This window comes from Nymphaea colorata, chromosome 1 (genome assembly GCF_008831285.2).
Source record: "Nymphaea colorata isolate Beijing-Zhang1983 chromosome 1, ASM883128v2, whole genome shotgun sequence".
In the NCBI taxonomy this organism is placed as follows: domain Eukaryota; kingdom Viridiplantae; phylum Streptophyta; class Magnoliopsida; order Nymphaeales; family Nymphaeaceae; genus Nymphaea; species Nymphaea colorata.
This window is the reverse complement of record NC_045138.2, coordinates 37,591,345-37,609,346: the sequence shown is the minus strand read 5'-3', so window position 1 is coordinate 37,609,346 and position 18,002 is coordinate 37,591,345. Positions and strand designations below refer to the sequence as shown.

Sequence of the window (18,002 nt, the reverse complement as noted above, 5' to 3'; positions counted from 1 at the left end):
CATAATTAACGGGAGGGAAGAAAAGGATAGGTGAGTCCGTGGAGATCACAGAAGGGTCATTTCTGTCCTCTTCCGTGAGGTAATAGTGATGCCATGACGCATTCTCTCACTCATGTGTCCCTTTCTGACCCATAAATGGAGAGAGAGAGAGAGACGGAGACGGAGAGAAAATGAGTTATGGTGGGATGAGAGAGAGGGAGCGCGGGAAAACAGAAAGGGAGAAAAGGCATCTGGCGCTTGTTCAGCCTTTTTATCTCACTCTCCCACCAGTTTCTTGGCAATAAAATATGCACGGAATTAATATTCATTGTCATCGTTTTCCTCTCCCTCTCTCTCTCTCTCTTTGCCTTTTTTAAATTTTCTTCCGTCTCTCTCACTCTCGTCTACTCTTTCCATACCACATCTAGCTATCTCTCTCTCCCATCCCCCTTTATTCTCTCACTTTAACCATCGCCCCTCTCTTTCTCTCCCTCTGAGGACCTAAATTTCCTTTGAGGAAGACGTCGGAAAAGAGAACTATGGCTGCGATCTCAGAAACCTTCTCTATCAGGTGAAATATTTGATCTTCCTCCTTTTTTAAAATTTGTGCGTTTCGTCATCTTGCTATCTCTTGTTTTCAGGCTTTCTGATCTTTTCCACCTTTCTTCGTTGTTGCTTCTTCTTGTTCTAACATTCTGGTTGTTTGTTCTTGATGTCGCCTCTTTTATTTCCTTAGGGAGTTTGTGATGACGATGAGGAGCGTGGATGTGACGAGATGCTGGCCGTTCGATGGAGGAATCCCGCGGACGGGAAGAGTTGAGGACGACGGCAGCCTACCGCCCATGACTTGCCGGAAATTCAGATGGTGGTCGTCCGAGAGAGCCCGCATCGCGGCCTCCCACCAAGAACGCTCGACGCGTACGGAGTCAGAAAACCGGAGTCAGGATCTTGAAACCGGGGGTGGTGACGATGGAGGAGAGGAAGGCGGTTTTGAGGACGAGGAGGATGACGGGGCCGGGCGGCCCACCTCAGCAGATGGTCAGGACGATGGTTCGCCAGGAGATGGACGGCGGAGGGCGAAGTTTAAGGTGCCCAAGAAGAGATCCATCGTCGACATATTCGCCCACACGCCGGAGGTGGGCGGCGATGATGGTGGTGATGGGGCTGCTGTTGAGGAGAACAATATGGATAAGAAGATGAAAGCGTTGACACCGACCAAGAAGCTGACGAAAATCAAGAAGCGGAAGAGAAGAAAGAAGAAGGTGCTGACGATGAAGAAGGGGTCAAAGAAGAAGAATGGTGGTGTAGGTAAGAAGGTGGTGACTAAGAGGAAGAAAAGTGCAGACGGCGAGAACGTCGACGTGGAAGCTGCCAAGGTGAAGAAGAAGAAAAAGAAGATGATGATGGTGGAGACTGTAATGGATAGTGTTCTCGCCTCGACGCCATGTGCGACTGATGCCAAGGTATGTAACTGCTGCGCCACCTTTCCTTCTATTCTCTCCCTCTGTCTTCTCCATACGGTGATGATGATGGTGGTGGTGATCATGACGATGATGAATATGGATCACTGTGCATATAAGATTGATTTCCGTTGTGTTGAGTTTGCGATAATGGACGTCGTTACCATGATATGTGTTGTTTAATTTTTTGCATGGAATATGAGTGGTATCGAAAAATGTTTGTAGAGCTTTTTCCTGCGTTTAAAGATCTTGGTGCGATCGCTTCGTCGATGGGTTTTGCTGTTGATAGAGTGCGACTTCTTTGCTCTTACTTTATGAACGTGAACTCCTTGCTTTACGCATAACTTAGTTGATCGACAATAGAAATTACCTTTGCGCTTTGCTTGGACTCTCTTTCTCTCTCGCTCTCTCTCTCCGTGACTCCACAAAAGAATATGGCCGCTTACATGTGTTGAAACGAATATATTCGACGTTGGGTTCTCAACATGGCAGCACGAAGGACTCCCCATCTTTCTTGGCACGATGCACTCTCTATCGCTTATTGTTCTACTTCACGATGCCATTGGTGATTAAGTGGTTTCCTCTTTCCACTTTTGATCACGACCATTTTGCCGTCTCCTTTCTTTCCTTGTTTGTCTCCCTAAGTTATTATACACTCCTCAACCAGGCCATCGTTGCGTTGCTCTCTCTCTCTCCCCTCTCACCCTTTGCTTTTAAGTGGGAAGACCGACCGTGCCGGTCATGAAAAAGAGAGTTTGTCTATCTACTTTCCTGTCTTTTTGCTCTTTCTTCCACCCACTTCCTACTGTTAATGCGTACGGTCATGCTATCTTTACCAAAGTGTGCGTTAAACGCTCGCAAGAGAGAAAGAGAGAGAGAGAGAGAGAAGTAGAGGATGCGTAGTGATCATAGATGGTACGAAGACATTGGCTCGTTCAAGTACGTGGCCGAGGGCTTCGTTGTGTTCTCTCTATCTCTGCTCGTTCAAGCGTGGCCGAGACCGTCGTTCTCTCTCTCTCTCTTTCTCGCCTCGTTCAATCTCCCTCTCTCTCTCATCTAGTCGATAATTTTACTACAGTATACAATGGTAATAACGTCTACGGATATCGTGATACATACCGTTAACTTTATATATAGCACCGAACTTTTCTGTTTTTTTCTTTTTGGTTGGTTACTTGGATAACATGATGCATACCATCGGTTCATGGCCTCCAGGGATGGCTAACAGCGATGTGCAGCCGCTGGCTACCATTTATGTATGGCCACGGCCATTCAGTTGGACGACCAATACTCTTCTTGGTGCACCTCCAAAAATTTGATGGTTGTGAAGGACAAGAACAAATGTTGCAATGCATCCTTGTATGTGTCCTCTTTCAGTCAATTACTGGACAGCATAGTGGTTTTTCTATGTTTGCACTTTGACGAGGAAAATAAATATTTTGCTTGTTATAGAGAACAAATTTAGAAGCATTAATTTCATCATTTTAACAACAGAGTGCATAAATTACTTATTTCATATGTTCCTTCATAGGAGTGTATTCTTTGCTCTAGGAAAGCTGCAGTTCGTAGGCTTATTACTTACTTCATTGAACTCAGATTCATGACACAGATAATACATCGAAGGTACCAACTTTGCTATGTCAAAGCATAGATTACTTGTAACAAATTTGCCATACCTTTTTGGGCTTCATAAGATGATATAATTTGCTTTTTTTTGTCACTTGGTTAAGTTTTGAAGCAAAAAAGCGTCATTTTGCTTAGATTCTAGACTAATTGAATTCCCCTCATTTAGCATCTAACTGTCAAGAATTTACTTAACCTTGTCTAAGACCATCCAAAGCAAAAATTGGATGTGTCTTAAGATAGAAACGTTTATATGATTTCCTTTGGTGTAATTTAACCAAAGGAGGGGTTTATAATTGCGCACAAACCCACACATAAAATAATGAAAATTTGATACGTAAGAGTTCTTATGCCAACAGTTGTAACTTTGTCGGATTCTGTAACACTTTAAATTCAACTCTTAAATTGTCTGCTCATAAAATCCAATGGCGAAAAATTATATTATTTTATTACTTCTATAATTTTGCACATTCTAGGTAAATATGTGTGGTTAGGTTTATTAAAAAGGCATTAAAAGTGCTGGATGATGCACTTGACGTCACTTTTGCAATTCACAAACGTAACCATCTACATAGATGTGTGTGTCTGGGTCTCAGATATAGACATACAATGATCTAGCCGTCTATTGCCATTTCTACTGTAAAATGGCTGCCTTTCACAAATCTGACCATATAAATGTTGGGAGGACATCTAAAATTATATGTTTAACAAAGAGTACTGAAAGTCTAATGTGCATGATGGATTTAGGTTTGTCGGGCCCTAAAATCCGACCGAGGCATCAGATCTTAACTTTTTTCTGCCAATATATTTTTGGACATTCTGATATATATGTGCAGTTGGTCTTTTTGGGAGTATGTCCAGTTCTGGGTCCTAAAATCCGACTGAGGTATCAGATCTTTAACTTGTTTCTGCCAATACATTTTTGGACATTCTGACATACATGTGTAGTTGGTTTTTTTTTTTTTTTGGGAGTAAGACCAGTTCTTTTTCCTTCTCTAGTGTCCATCAATGCTAGGGTGGAGAGGAAGCTTGTGAAAGAAAAAATTAGAAAAAACGGTAAGAGAAATGGTAGGCAAAAGAGTGAGAGGAAAAAGCAACGTTTGAAAACACTAGTCCCAAGATGGGACTGGTTGAACTCATTCCCCATTATGTATCTGTATGTGCTTATACAAACACAGACACACCCTATAAGCAAAATATTTATTGGATTAAACTACAAGTTTGTTTTGTTGGTCATACCTTATATATATATATATATATATATATATATATATATATATATATATATATATATATATATATATTATTTTTAGTGGAAAACAACTTTGGGTTGTATAAATGTTATAGAGATCTATGTTTGTGTCGTATGGACATTTCTATTAGCATCAAGTGTTTGTGTAAGCAAGTAAAATTGATATACACCTTTTGATACTTTACATTTTTTCTATGATTTGACACAATAGGAAGATCTTTATTTCCCATAAAATCATAAAATAAAAAAAGTGAAAGTGTCTATTGACGTGCCCCACCTGGCAGGCTTTTATTGGATTAGATAATTTACAAAGGAAGGAAGAAGAAACACACCATCCCAGTATTTTAGCCTCCTGACTCATGTTTAAATTTATATATATCTATTTATATATTTGTTTGTGTTTATTGGCTTGAACAAAGAGTAACTAGCGAAACATGTATATCTATGTCACATGGACCCACTGCACCATGCAGACACAGCTGCACACAGGCGTTGGTACAAGACACAACAAAATAATATTTGGCATTTATTAGTATACCTTGACAATTTTTGTTTATTGATTTATAGTTTATAAATATAAGTAATTAATATATCTGTTTGTTTGCATAAAAACATACTATTGTATGTGTGTGTGTGTGTGTATATATATATATATATATATATACAGAGAGAGAGAAATTGGTAGAAACTAGACACTTACGTCAGGGACAAAAACCAGACCCTTTAATTTTTTTGGTTAAAAATTTATTTTTAATAAAATATAAACATCCTAATATATTTATAAAACTGTTTTGATATAAAACATGCTTTGATCAAGTTGTTTTTATGAAAAATGTTGATTTTCTATTATCAAAATGTTCATGCTATGAGAGCCATTCATTTTTGCTTATTATAAAAACATTATTAAAACCTAAAAAACTATTAATCTAGTATATATTTTGCATCAACCTAACCTTGACATTATAAGGTTAGATTTTTTTTTTAAGAAAAGAAAAAAAATTAAATATCATATTTAGAGGCTCTGATTTTTGTTTTTGTTCCTGACCTATATATATATATATATATATATATATATATATATATAAAATGTATGTATGTATGTATATCCAATTCTCACGTAAATCATAAGCATGGGTCTAAGTGTCTTCTACCCTCCAAAGCAACTTTGAAATGCTTCCATTTGCCCCTGTTGAAGAGAGCATGGAACTTTCCAGCCTTCCTCTATTGAACTTGAGAAGAAATCTACTTGATATTAATGTCTTTGCTAGCGGTAGGCCTCCTTCAGTAGAAACAACCACTGCTTACGAATTAATCACTTCGTTTGAACATGAGTTCCATTAGTATCTTCCATGGCCCATGAGTAAAAAACAGTCCTCATATTGATCCATGTGTCTTTCTGCCTGTAGAAACCCAAACTTTGACCAAATAAATTTGCAAGCACTTAGTCTCTTAAAAAACAAAAAAATGGTTTTTCCTAATAAAAACTGCATGTCTAGCTGAGCCATGGTCCTTTTGCCGTAGGGGGCACCTTGAGGCAAGCTGAAATTTTCTAACATGTCCTAGGTGGCAATCTTCCCTCACTGCCTTTTTAAACCACCAACCAGCTAGCCATGTCACATGAATGGCCACATCAACCTACATCAACATGACGTATCCTTATTGAGGTCTTTCACATATAGAACCTTGTTTCACCTCATTCTTCTATCTCTAGTGGATCAGCACTGCTATTAGCTTAAACAGCAGTGTATATTCCAGTGTGTCTGATTCCAGTGTGTCTGATTGCTTCTGAAACCTTCATAGTACATATATAATTTTAAGATTGTTTCTTAGCTTAATCTGTTCTTTTTTTTTTATTACTGTACATAAAGAAAGAAAGGGAGAGAGAGAAGAAAAAAATAGAAAATATTTTGAACATGCATAAGGGGGTGGTTGGGGTGCGTGTCGGAGCCTCACCCATATCAGCAACAGCATGAGTGCCTTATCGACACGGGTGCAGCCCCTTTTTTGAAGAGTCCGTGTGATCTTGCTGGCAAATGCAGAGGAAAAGAGAAACCTTGGAAAGACATGGATGTGTAGAATGAATAGGGTGAAAGCAGAAATGCAAATGTGGATCTTGTTAAAGGAACTCCTATGTGATGCCCAGAAACCCTCTTTGCCTCTGAAAAGGCGGGTAAGGTTCATAAGCCAACTCTTTCTTCATTGGTTGGCCCACATTCATAAAGTGTGTTTCAAGTGAAGCCTTTATGAAAAGAAAAGGGGACCACTCTAGGTTTTCTCCCTTGGAGGGATTAGGCCCCGAGTAAATGAAAAGAAAACGTTTGGTTGCTGTTGCCCCCTTTCTTTTCAGTTTATTGGCTATTGTCACTCCCTAACTTTATATAATTGTCCAATATCACTTGGTCTAAGTTGTTGTGTGAGCAAAGACTACAACAAGTCCAACAAATGTAATTATGTCATTGTGGACATTCACAACAATTTATGACTTGAATTGTACATATACTTGTCCATACCTAACAAAGAACAACAATCACTAGCTCCCTCAAGAAACTGGTCTTTGCCATCATCACAAAAGATGAGATCTATAGGATCATAGGTCCAAGATAAAATTAAATTATTAAACTTCCACCATCGGTTGAAAATCCTACGATAATTGAAATTGGAGAGCTGGTTCCAAGAAAACAATAAGATTAACTATGTGCCACCTGACATATCAGCTATCCCACAAAATACACCAGTATCTTTTTGATCCCTTCCATTCATCAATTCCAGGATGCTGACCTTGTTTTGTGTGTTTTTATACTAACATAGCCCTATGCATTGTTTGACACATTGTTTCACACCTGTTTTGTCACCCTTCCATTCTTTGCCCTGCATTATTTGATGAAAGCCACAAAAACTGTTAATGTTGTATGTGTTGCTTTGTCATTGAACCCAAGTCCTTTTGCTTAAGTCTGATCTCTATCCCTAATGCATAAGTTAATTTCTTTTATTCATTGTACCAATGTTTGTGACTACTACATTTTTCTTCTTCTCTTAAGCTTGAGACCCTTGCATAATTTTTTTTCTTTGTTCCTGCTTCAGCACCTTCTTGAGTCTAGTCAACTCTTTATTTCCTTATTAGATTATCAAACCTAAGGCTTGTTGAATAGAATAACCAAAAAGACTCATTTTCAAGCCTAATGGATCATATGGATCCTTAAAACCGTAAAGCAATAGGATTCTAAATGATAAAGGCAGATTTATTTATCTCTTATCATGCTATGAAGACCTCTAGATTTCCATAGCAATTTGACCACTTCAACAATTATAGAATTTTAAAAAGATATTTTTGAATCATTTTCATCTGCGTGAATTTTAAAATTAACAAGTTTCAGGATCATTGTAAATGATGAAGCTTTCGTGAATGTTCAATGGAAACTATTGCTTATTTGCCTTGCCCAATTGAAGGTACAACTTGAAAAGTTTAGATGCAGTGTGGCAATAAGGGCCTGGCTTTTTCCTGAGATTTTTTTTTTTTTTTTTTTCTGTCAATGATGGATAGGACTAGAAGAGTATCAAAATAACGGTAACAAATTATGCACTACTTCAAAGTATACTGATGTAGTGTCATTTGAAGGGAAGTGCTCACCTGGTAATGTCTCAGCTGTCAAAATAGATGGAGAAAGTCACCCGTAAAAGAAGAGCAATGGATGGTATAATATATGGGCTGCGCTTTTTTATTCACACCATGTAATTATGAACATGGAAGCCAAAATTCTCTGCAGTACAATTTGTCTGCTGCACATATCTCCTTTTGAAAATCTCAAAATTTTGCTCTTTGAAATTGGGAAAACTTTTTCCTCCGAAAAATGTTTTTCATAGAAGGGGAGTACCGAGTACCACTAATCAAATTTATGACTTATGCTATGTGGTGCGCTTAAAGTTAAACCTCGTTATTTTCATTGAATAAAATAACTTCAATTTCCTTTTGAAGTTGTGCTTTTAGATGATTATGTTTCTGCCAGCTGTCAAGTCACCACCTAGCTAGACTGAACATTATTTCCTCTAACTTACCAGGCACAGCATTCAAACTCTTGGAGCACTCGTAGCCTTAATAGGTATAAACTCTTTGACAGGCCTTACCATGAGGATCCAAGAATGGAGCACTCAATGTACTTTTCTACTGTAACTGGAAAAGTGATGGTTCACATCAGCCATGTTTTCTGTCTGTACATGAAGCCTGCAAAGCTAAGCAATTCCATGTTGAGGAATAAAAGTTCCTTGTGAGCATGCTTCACGAGCATCAACAATGCTATCCTACTATCTTGAAAATAGTGAATATTCATGGTTCATCTGCAATACAGTGTGAATCTGTTGGGTGAATCTCTAGGATGAAATGCATATGTTTTGATCAAGATAGATTTACATGTAGAACATAAGCTGTGTTCTGTTCCTCACCCTCTCTCTCTCTCTCTCTTTATCACATCTAGAAGTCATTGATGTACGACATAGTTCTTTTACTAATATAACCAAGATATTTGAACATTTTTAACACAGTAGCCACTTTCATGCTTTGAAGGAAAGATCCAATTTCTACAAATGACAGTGGGATCTTAAATTTACATTTTCAAGCAGAAAATCTAGTATTACAAAAATTGGCCACATTCAGCTTATTTAAATTGAATCAGTACCATCGCTCGATACAAGGGTGCCATGTGTGACACATTGCTCATTTTTATTATTTTTAAATATGTTTGAGGCTTGTCTTGTCAGTAATTTGTTTTTCTACCTTTTCCATGTTTTTTGGAAAAATGAATATGATAATATTTTTTTGGTTTTACAACTGATTCGATTGAGCCAATTCACATAATCAACAGCTTTATTTGTAATTCCTTGTATGAGGAATGACTTTTAAGTGGTCATACTTTTTAGAAATGCTGAGGTGCTTTTATATTTGTATACCATACTACCAAGTGCCCAGGTTTATATTATTTTTGGCTTGTGCAATGAAAGGGTTATGGATGGTCTGGGGTTTGCCAAACTGGACACTTGGGTCAGTTTGGTCACAATTCTTGTAGTTGCCATCAGAGGTAATTTCAAACTTGAATCTGAGAGGCAACACGTGAGGATACCTGGTCCTTCGGGAAGGTGGATTGCAAGACCCCATCGTAGGTAAAAGCTCAAGAACAGTTTTTTATCGAACAATACAGTAGCCCACATGAAATCTTCAAACACAAAAGTTTTAACAATTAAAAAATCTTTGTAGCCACTAACGCTGATGCCATTTGCTTAATACTTGCTCTCTTTAATTAATTTTGCATCTTAAAAAGTTCAGTCTCAATTGAGTTCATGTGCCATCATTTCTATTTCTTGTTGCTTGAAGGCTGTTGTCTGCTGTTGTATCTCTATCCACCCTGACATGGTATCAGCTTTAGGACATGAATAAGTAAATCGTGATTTTACTGTGTTCTGTCTGTGCTGTTGTTAACTGTGATGGAGTTAATCTGCTGACAACAGTTAGTTTCATGTCACAGCAGGACATCACATCTGTTGGTTCATCACCCTGTTGAAAATACATGCACTCGGAGGTTCGGAGCTTACTTTTGTTATAAAACCAGCTAATGATATTTTTCTTTGCCAGGCAAAATTTCAACCACCTAGAGCAGCTTTACCTGATCATTCTTCTGGAACTAGTAAAGAGGCATCAAGCAGTAGGCAGTTGGGGAAGGCAAAAGTGGTTGTCACTGCTATCAAGAAAAACATTTCAACCAACAAAAGAAAGATATTGAAGAAAGACCGGTTGAAGTCAATACACTCACATAAACAAACTTGGGAACATCAACAGAACAAATCATGTGCTTTTCCATCCCATAGCATTCTAAAGACCCAGACTAAGGCTTCACCTGTGCAAAGAACTTCTGCAAGCCATGAAAAGGGTCACAATCTTGGCATCTCATGTACCTCTCAGGTTCAACAATCTGTCAGGCATGTAAGGTTTTCAGGTAAGGATGACATTCTTGGCCAGAAAGACATGGATCACCCTTTCATGGATACCTTGCAACTGAAAGTACCTGCAAAGGAATTCTCTGAAGTCGTGTCTGCATCATCTCTTCCAAAACCTTCTCATCTTGCAACTGAAACTGACGGTGTTTCCGAAGTTATGCTTCCTAGCAAGGATGTGGATGCTGATTGTGGTTCTGGGAAAGCTAATGCTCTCGCTGTTGAAGGTGATAGAAGTAGATTTCCAGATGACAGTATTCAAGTCAGAGATTTCCATCACATAGTTGCAGTGGACTCCGATGTTCTATGTCATTCTAGAAGCTCAACTGGTGTCCCAGAAACATCTCCTCTTGAATATGTAGACTTGAATCAGGCCTCTGATAGTTCCTGTACAGTTTCTCTACAGTACACTGTGCATCATGCAAATCACAATCAGCAAGAATGTCTTTCAATTGATAGAACTAATCAAGAAGTTGGAACTCAAACAGGGGAGAGCATTCCATGGATGTCAAATGTCAATAAAAGAATGCAAACACTAGACAGAATTACACTATCTGATGTGACAGTTTCTATACCATGTCTGAGTAGAAGCATGAATTCTTCCCTGGCTGGTTCATCCAAGGGAACCAGCATGGGACCTACATTTCTAAAGCCCCATCTTATCCAGCCAGGCATGCCAGGTCCTGCAAGTTGCTTGCTACATTATCAATCTTCATGTGCTCTTCCTACAAAAGATCCAACAGCCTGGGGTTGTTCAGCACCTATGTTAAACCAATTGTTTCCAGTAAGCAGGGAGTCTTGGATGCCCACAAAATCCTTGGAGTCAATCCCTGACACTGTCAAATTATCCAGAGAAAGGTTTGCCAATGATGATTTTATTGGTTTACCTCTAAATTCTCACGGTGGTCTCACTCAGATGCATGATCAGATCCTCAGAAAACACACACTTGTTTCTGGACCAACCAACACCTTCCCATTATGTAACACTATGGAGGCAGGGGATGATAGGGGCCACTCAAATGATGGCCCTGGAGCCTATAAGCATGATTTTAAATTCTTCTCAAATAAAAGGCCTCACAAAATGAATGGTTTACTGAATGTGGCTTCACAAACAAAATCTAATTCGCTTGAGTTGAAAGACTTGGAGCAGACAGAAACAGATTTGGAATCAACGATCTTATTGGGTTTTGGGTCCAGACAAACTTACCAATCTCTAGATCATAAAGGAAAGGAGAAAAGTAATGATCTTGAGAACTTTGGCTCTGCATTTCAGTCAGATCCTCTTCCAACAGTGCGTTTGATGGGGAAAACTGTCACAGTTGGTCGAAGCAGTGAAGTTGACCAAGGTTCAAAAGATCCTATAATGTGGTCAGATAAGGAAGTTATAGCTCAGCATACTCTTCCTTTTACTGTTTCTAACAATTTGGTCAGAAATCAGTCTTTGGAGCCAGAACAGATTATTCATCCAGCGCCAGAACCCATGTTAGCTGCTTTGTCGTTTAATCACAAACCACAATTGGTTCCCAAGGACTCACTGTCTTCTGTCATGGGGAGAATTGGGTCCAAATATCATAATGCGAGCCATTCTGTGGCTTCCCATACAGCAGTGGAGCACCCTATGCAAATACCTGGAACCCAGTTGACAGGGAAAGAGCCTACTCATGCGAGCCATCCAAGGTCAACCATGCTCTCTGGTTCTTCTCCAGCTATCAACCATGCTGGGCATGTAAACTATAGAACTGCCTCTGCAATTGGTCTTCCTCTAGCAACCCCTGATTGCCAAGCACCATTCCAATTTTCATGCCCTCGTCTTAGCACTCCATACATGCCACCATGGCTTCTGAGCTCAACAATCAAGGAACCCAAGATGCCATCTTCTTCTCAGACTCATTCAGGTCCTACTTGCAGACGGTACTTATGCAGTCTTCCAAACTCCGGCTTCTCACCTTCTGAACAATATACTGTAACCCCACTTTCATCCAGCTTACATAAACCCAGGCTCGATTCTGCACTGTTGGCACCATATCATGGCCTGGTAGCTCCATCAGCCTCACATAATCTCAGTTCATCTCATTCTTTCCCAGAACATGCACGTAGTTTCAGCTCTCTGCACAACCCCCAGCTCCTGCAAGGATATCCGGGTTCAGAGCCTGGTTGTTCATTTATTGCAAGTGGTGGCAGCATCTGCAGTATTGGCAAAAAGAGAAAGTCTGGTCTCCGTCCTGGAAGCAACTGCACATCCCAATCCAAAAAACTCAAGAAAAAGCATAACGTGACTGCAAATGCAAATGGCAATACTTCTGAATCCCCAAGCTTCAGGAAAACAGAGGCAGTCAAGTCACAGACTGGGATTACAAAAAAGAAGCAGCAACAGGAATACCTCCACTATGATGCCTCTGCCCCTGTACTAAATATTTGCAGAGATGGACAAGTTGGTAGTGGCCTATATGGTAGTATGAATTGCTTTAAAACAAGTCCAGTGACAAGGCCAGGGCCTATCAAGCTCAGTGCAGGGGCCAAACACATACTTAAACCTGGTCAAAAGATGGATAAGATTAACTCCACACTGACTCATTCCACGTTACCTTTTGCTGGTAAGTCATCAAGTAAGGGACTGGATACTAAGAAGAAGATCGCCAGGATCTACAAGTTTTGACAGCAAGTTTGTCTCGGAGTGTCAGACCTGATATGCCTGAGTTAGAGAAACAGTGGTAGTTAGAAATTGATTCTTCATAGCCTATTAGATTAAGGAATTTAATTTTAAGCCTATAGGGCAGGCTCTGCTGCAGCATCGTGACAAAGGAACTTTTACTTCCATATCCATATCCTTCAAGCAAAAGGCTGCAGATAGTAGCTTGGTTTTCTTGGTATGAAGCAAAGCATCAACATGCTTTCGTTCCATGAAAAGAACCTAGCATTCTATCAACTTAAAGTTTTAATATCTCTTCCATCCACCAAAAGCAAAATCTAGGTATCCTGATGGACCAGCTTGCCATGCAAAGCAAGAACCTTTTTTAGTTAGGCCTATCTACCGCAACGAGTTGTATCATTATCATTTTTATTCCACAACGTATGTATGCTCTTGGATAATCTATGAGACAGCACTTTGCGTTATACTATTTGTTTGCAATATGTTTCTGAAAACAAACTGGTGCCAAGCCTGGGCAGGTATTTGAATGGTGGAACCTCGGGCTTTCAAACAAAAATTTCCCTGGAAAAATGGAGTTGCTTTCTAATTGAAATAACCGAGTTGTTTTCTAATTGACTTAGCTGCTTCTCTTCTGTTATTTTTTGCTTTTGACTGTATTTATGAATTTAACACACTAAATAATTATGTAAGATCATTTTGAACTTAAAGCATTCGTCAGCAAGCCTTCCTTTTGACACCAGAACATTCACCAGAGAGCTTTGCAGGGTGAGGTTGTCCCATCCTCTATTCTTAAGTTGTTTTGTTTATGCCATTTCCAGATGGTGCACGAAGGTACTACTGGATGCTGCATCAGATATCCATCGTCATCAGTTAAAACCGCAGCTTTTAGCTCCTATGCATATGTTTATTATGCCCATGATCTAGGGATTTGAAGAGGTGGTTTTGTTTGGCATATAAACATTCAATAAAATTTTGGCATTTGATGGAGCAATTGAAAGGAATTGTCTACCTGGAGAAATGTGGTACAAATGTCTACAATTCTCTTGAGAATTTCCATTGATCTCTGAAGTCCAGATTTCCTTGAGTGCTGTCAAATTCTGCCATTCCAAGATCAGATTAATTAATGACGCCTTCAGTAGGGCAGGCATCTAAGTTTGTATGGAATTTGAGCTGCAAAAATATTGATTGCCAACAACCAGAAAACAGTCAATAGTTTCAGAAAGAATCGCAACTAGTACATACGGGATTATGACAACTAGAGAAAATTTTGGGAAATTCTGGCTGATTTGACTCAGGTCCTTAAATCCAGCCCAAAATTGAATTGACAAGGTTCACTTGGTCGAAAGCTAATAACCAATAATTCCAAGATCGAGTTGGAGTGAGAATAGATACGGTACTGATGTAGATTATGTAAGCTAAACCTGTTTATAGTAAGAGTCAGTCGATTAGTCAACCATGCAGTTGCTTTAACTTCACAGCCCTCACATGCCACCTCCCCTTTTCTTCCTTTTAATATGACGAGGAAGCAGCTAATTAAGAGAGAGACCACTACTCCTTGAGAGGTAAAACCCAGTTCAGAGGTGGGTGGGGATCATCCTGTCGTGTAGAATGACAAGGTTTCACCATGTCTTACTACGGCGATTAATGCTTGAGAAAGCCTGAACTGTAGGTGGGCATGGCTATAAGTTGATGCAATGTTATTACTGTAAGGTCCATCATAGATACTCTACTACTACTACTACTACGAGACATCTGATCTGATCACCACGATCGGGCGGCGCATTGTTGAACGCATGTAAAATAATTTTTTTAAAAGGGTCAGTGGTAGTTATATTTGACAGCTCATACACGCATATTTATGTATGATATATATATATATATATATATATATATGACGTCCGTCCGACGGTTAACTGTTCACAAAAATCAGATGACAATATGCTATATTATGAATTTATGGCGCAGGGCACAGTTTGTGACTCTTATTTTTCACCTTCTACGAGTTACTAAACATTAAAAAAAGGGAAAAGAAATAGCAGTTAGCATGTAAGATATACATGAAGTGACAGTCAATTGGAATAAGAACTCATTCTGCACAAGAAAGAAAAGGCTGAGCAGCCACTACCTCTAGATGGGGAGTCGACATGCATGCAGCCCATTTGTATGTGCTGCATATGCCACTAAGTTATGTTTGATTTCTCGGAAAAATGTTTCCGAGTGCATAAATCCAACTGCAATTAAAGATTTGGACTTTCTGTTGGACCCTTTTTTCTTTGGTCGATGGACAATTGACAAAAACGTCCATTGAGAAAAACATAATGCTTGTTAAACTAGAAATCTGAATGAGTTTTATGCGTTTCAGACATCTTTGAGCAGCGGACTGATTATCCACGCAATCAAACATGCCCCTTATATTTTGCAGAGAAATCAAGTATGTATCTCCACGTTTGAGTTTGATAATGTTGGAACTACTGATATACCTCCATGCTCAATTCTGCTGCAGTTGTTTGTTCAGATCACCCTTATTCATGACAGGGGCCCCCAACTGTGTATGAGCTACTCACCCTTATTCATGACAGCGGCCCTCAACTGTGTATGAGCTACTAACATATATTTTTTCCTGAAAAAAAAAAAGTGTGTTTGCATAGATGATGATATTTGCACAAATGAACCATGTGGAATCAAATCTTACAATGAAGTTTGGCTAAGTATATATTAGTCGGTGGATATCTTTTCCCAATGTTGCATTTAATTGGCTATAATATTTCCCACCACAGGGCACATTCTTCGTGGGAGCCATAAAATGTGGCCCGCTTTCTGAGTCGTGGTTGGCGATGAAACATGCATTCAGCAACAGGGATTTTCATGGTTAGGTTGTCAGAAGTAGAAACGTGCCTTAGATTTGGCTTGGGCAGGCTTCCTACTTACTGTTCTGCATGGCTAGACTGCTTAGATTTACATATCAAAAACGTAAGAAACTGATGTGTAGATTAAATTTCATAACACAAAAAGCTATAAAAAATCAGCAATTAAACTTGGTAGTGTTTATATAACAAGTTCAATCACTGATTTCATTTTCTCTTTTTCTCACTCTAACTTTCTTCTTCTTTTGTAACTACCCAACCTGACTCTCCATTTATAACCAGCAAAAAAGCTGAAAAACAAGGGCCATATATATGAGTTAGACAGCAGATTGCTGCTGCCATAATTAAGACAGGTACTCAGCTGGCCTCGGCACACAGTAAATAACCATGGAAGCCGCTTGATGTCACGTCAAGGCTACAGAAATTCGTATGCTCCAAAAGAGAGCTGTTCATCTCTTTCTTCAATCCCGTCATGAATTGTGCATGTGTAGTAACAGCGCACAAGTGAAGCAGAATTGGCCACCTCACTTTCCTCAGAACGAGACTGCACACATTTGTCTATTGCCGCCGTTACCTGCACTACTCAACAACGTTAAATAAAGAAGTCTTAGAACCTACTGGAAACTCGATGGCTCGATGTACATCTTTCAAGAGAAAGTGGCGAAGTTGGGATTCTCCTTCAGTTCCAAGCTTTTGAAGGATTAAGCTGGTGAGATTTTGTTGCAGAGCATTTCATGTACCTGTGCAGCAATTAAGAGAGGAAGGAAGTGCTCTCGAACTACAGTTTTGCAATTACTGACCTGCGGTGATGATGCTTATCGGCTCATCAACCACGTACATCTTTAATTTGAGAGAGAGGGAGAGATTTCCTAGAATTGGCAAGTTTCTCTAATTACTTGGACAACAGACAGTCACCCATCCACCCATTAAACTGCTCTACCAAGTTCAACCTGGCTAGCTACCAGGCAACGGAGGAAGCCACCACATTGAATTTTCCGGCATTTGTGCGTTCAGTAGCCGGAAAACCTCCCTGACCTGCCAACGAGGGTTCATGACATGCACCGAGTCTGAGGTTCGCGATCCACGTACTAGAGAATGAGGATTACGCCGACACTGTCATTTCAAAGGCAACAATTACGGCCCAACGAAACAAAGAAAGGTGGAGAAAAACTTCTTTTGAATTGGGAAGACGAGAAGGTAAGAAACGAAGATTTTTATAACACGGAGACAAAATAAGGCTCTGAATTTGCATTTGAACAGGTAATCTTGTCCTTATCCCACATATAACGTCGGTCCGCTACTTAGTCCGGGTACATGAACGAGGCTGAGTAGGGTGAGATCTAAAAATTATAGAGACTAACTTCGTTGACTTCGATTTAATTAGCAAAAGTGGGAGTTGGTGAACAGAATCAACTGAAGTTCTAAGGCGTCCAAATTTGCGCTAAGATCTCTCATGTTCCCATTTGATCTACGATGCTGGGGTTGATTAGTTTTGCTCTTCCCGTGAAGAACCAGGGTGGGGGTTTGATCACCTCGGAAATGTCATCATCTCAAGATTCTCAGGCTTAGGAATCCACAGACAAGAGAAGCGGTCCCAAATATTTGATGCCTTCCAAAATGAGAACCTCAGTTGGCTGATCATCACAGTCTATGCACACCAGAAAGAAGGAGGTAAGATCTAAGAACAACCCTTTCCCAGAGAACTGACGTCAGATCTTTGTAGGTCTCCAAAAACGAGTTTGTCGGGTTCAGTATATGTCAAGAAGATAGATGGGAGCAACTTGCTGCACTCCTCGGTGGGTGGGAAGATCTTAATTTTGCATTGCGGGTTCGATATTACCCAAAAGATAAAAGGAAACAAAACTTCCTTGTAAGAATATAATAAGTTGATGAAACGCAACAATCTTGAGTGTCGATATAATTAAATATGTATCTTGAGAATTTATGATTGTAGCCAGAATATGTATATAGATATCATGTTGAAACATGCTACCAATAATCTTGGGTGGTGCCAACGTGACACGCGTTACCGTACAACATTAATGCAAACTTGATAGACGTAAAAAAAAAAAAAACACTGTGAAATATTTATTAGTCGTTTGATTAAGTTTATAAGGGTTTTGCAAAGCGACATATACGCGTAGGGTTATTCAAATCAACTGTTCGTGTGAGTGAAGCTATCCTAAGAAGCGCCG

General features: G+C 39.4%; 1 protein-coding gene across 1 annotated transcript; it reads left to right on the top strand.

Annotated features, from left to right (window-relative positions):
- The first annotated feature begins 198 nt into the window (after positions 1–198).
- On the top strand, positions 199–13,499 carry LOC116261882 (uncharacterized). The gene is made up of 3 exons (XM_031640804.2): positions 199–550; positions 716–1,442; positions 9,935–13,499. Exons 1-3 carry the CDS (start codon positions 519–521, stop codon positions 12,947–12,949), a joined length of 3,774 nt encoding a protein of 1,257 aa, XP_031496664.1. The 5' UTR covers positions 199–518; the 3' UTR covers positions 12,950–13,499.
- The last annotated feature ends 4,503 nt before the right edge of the window (positions 13,500–18,002 follow it).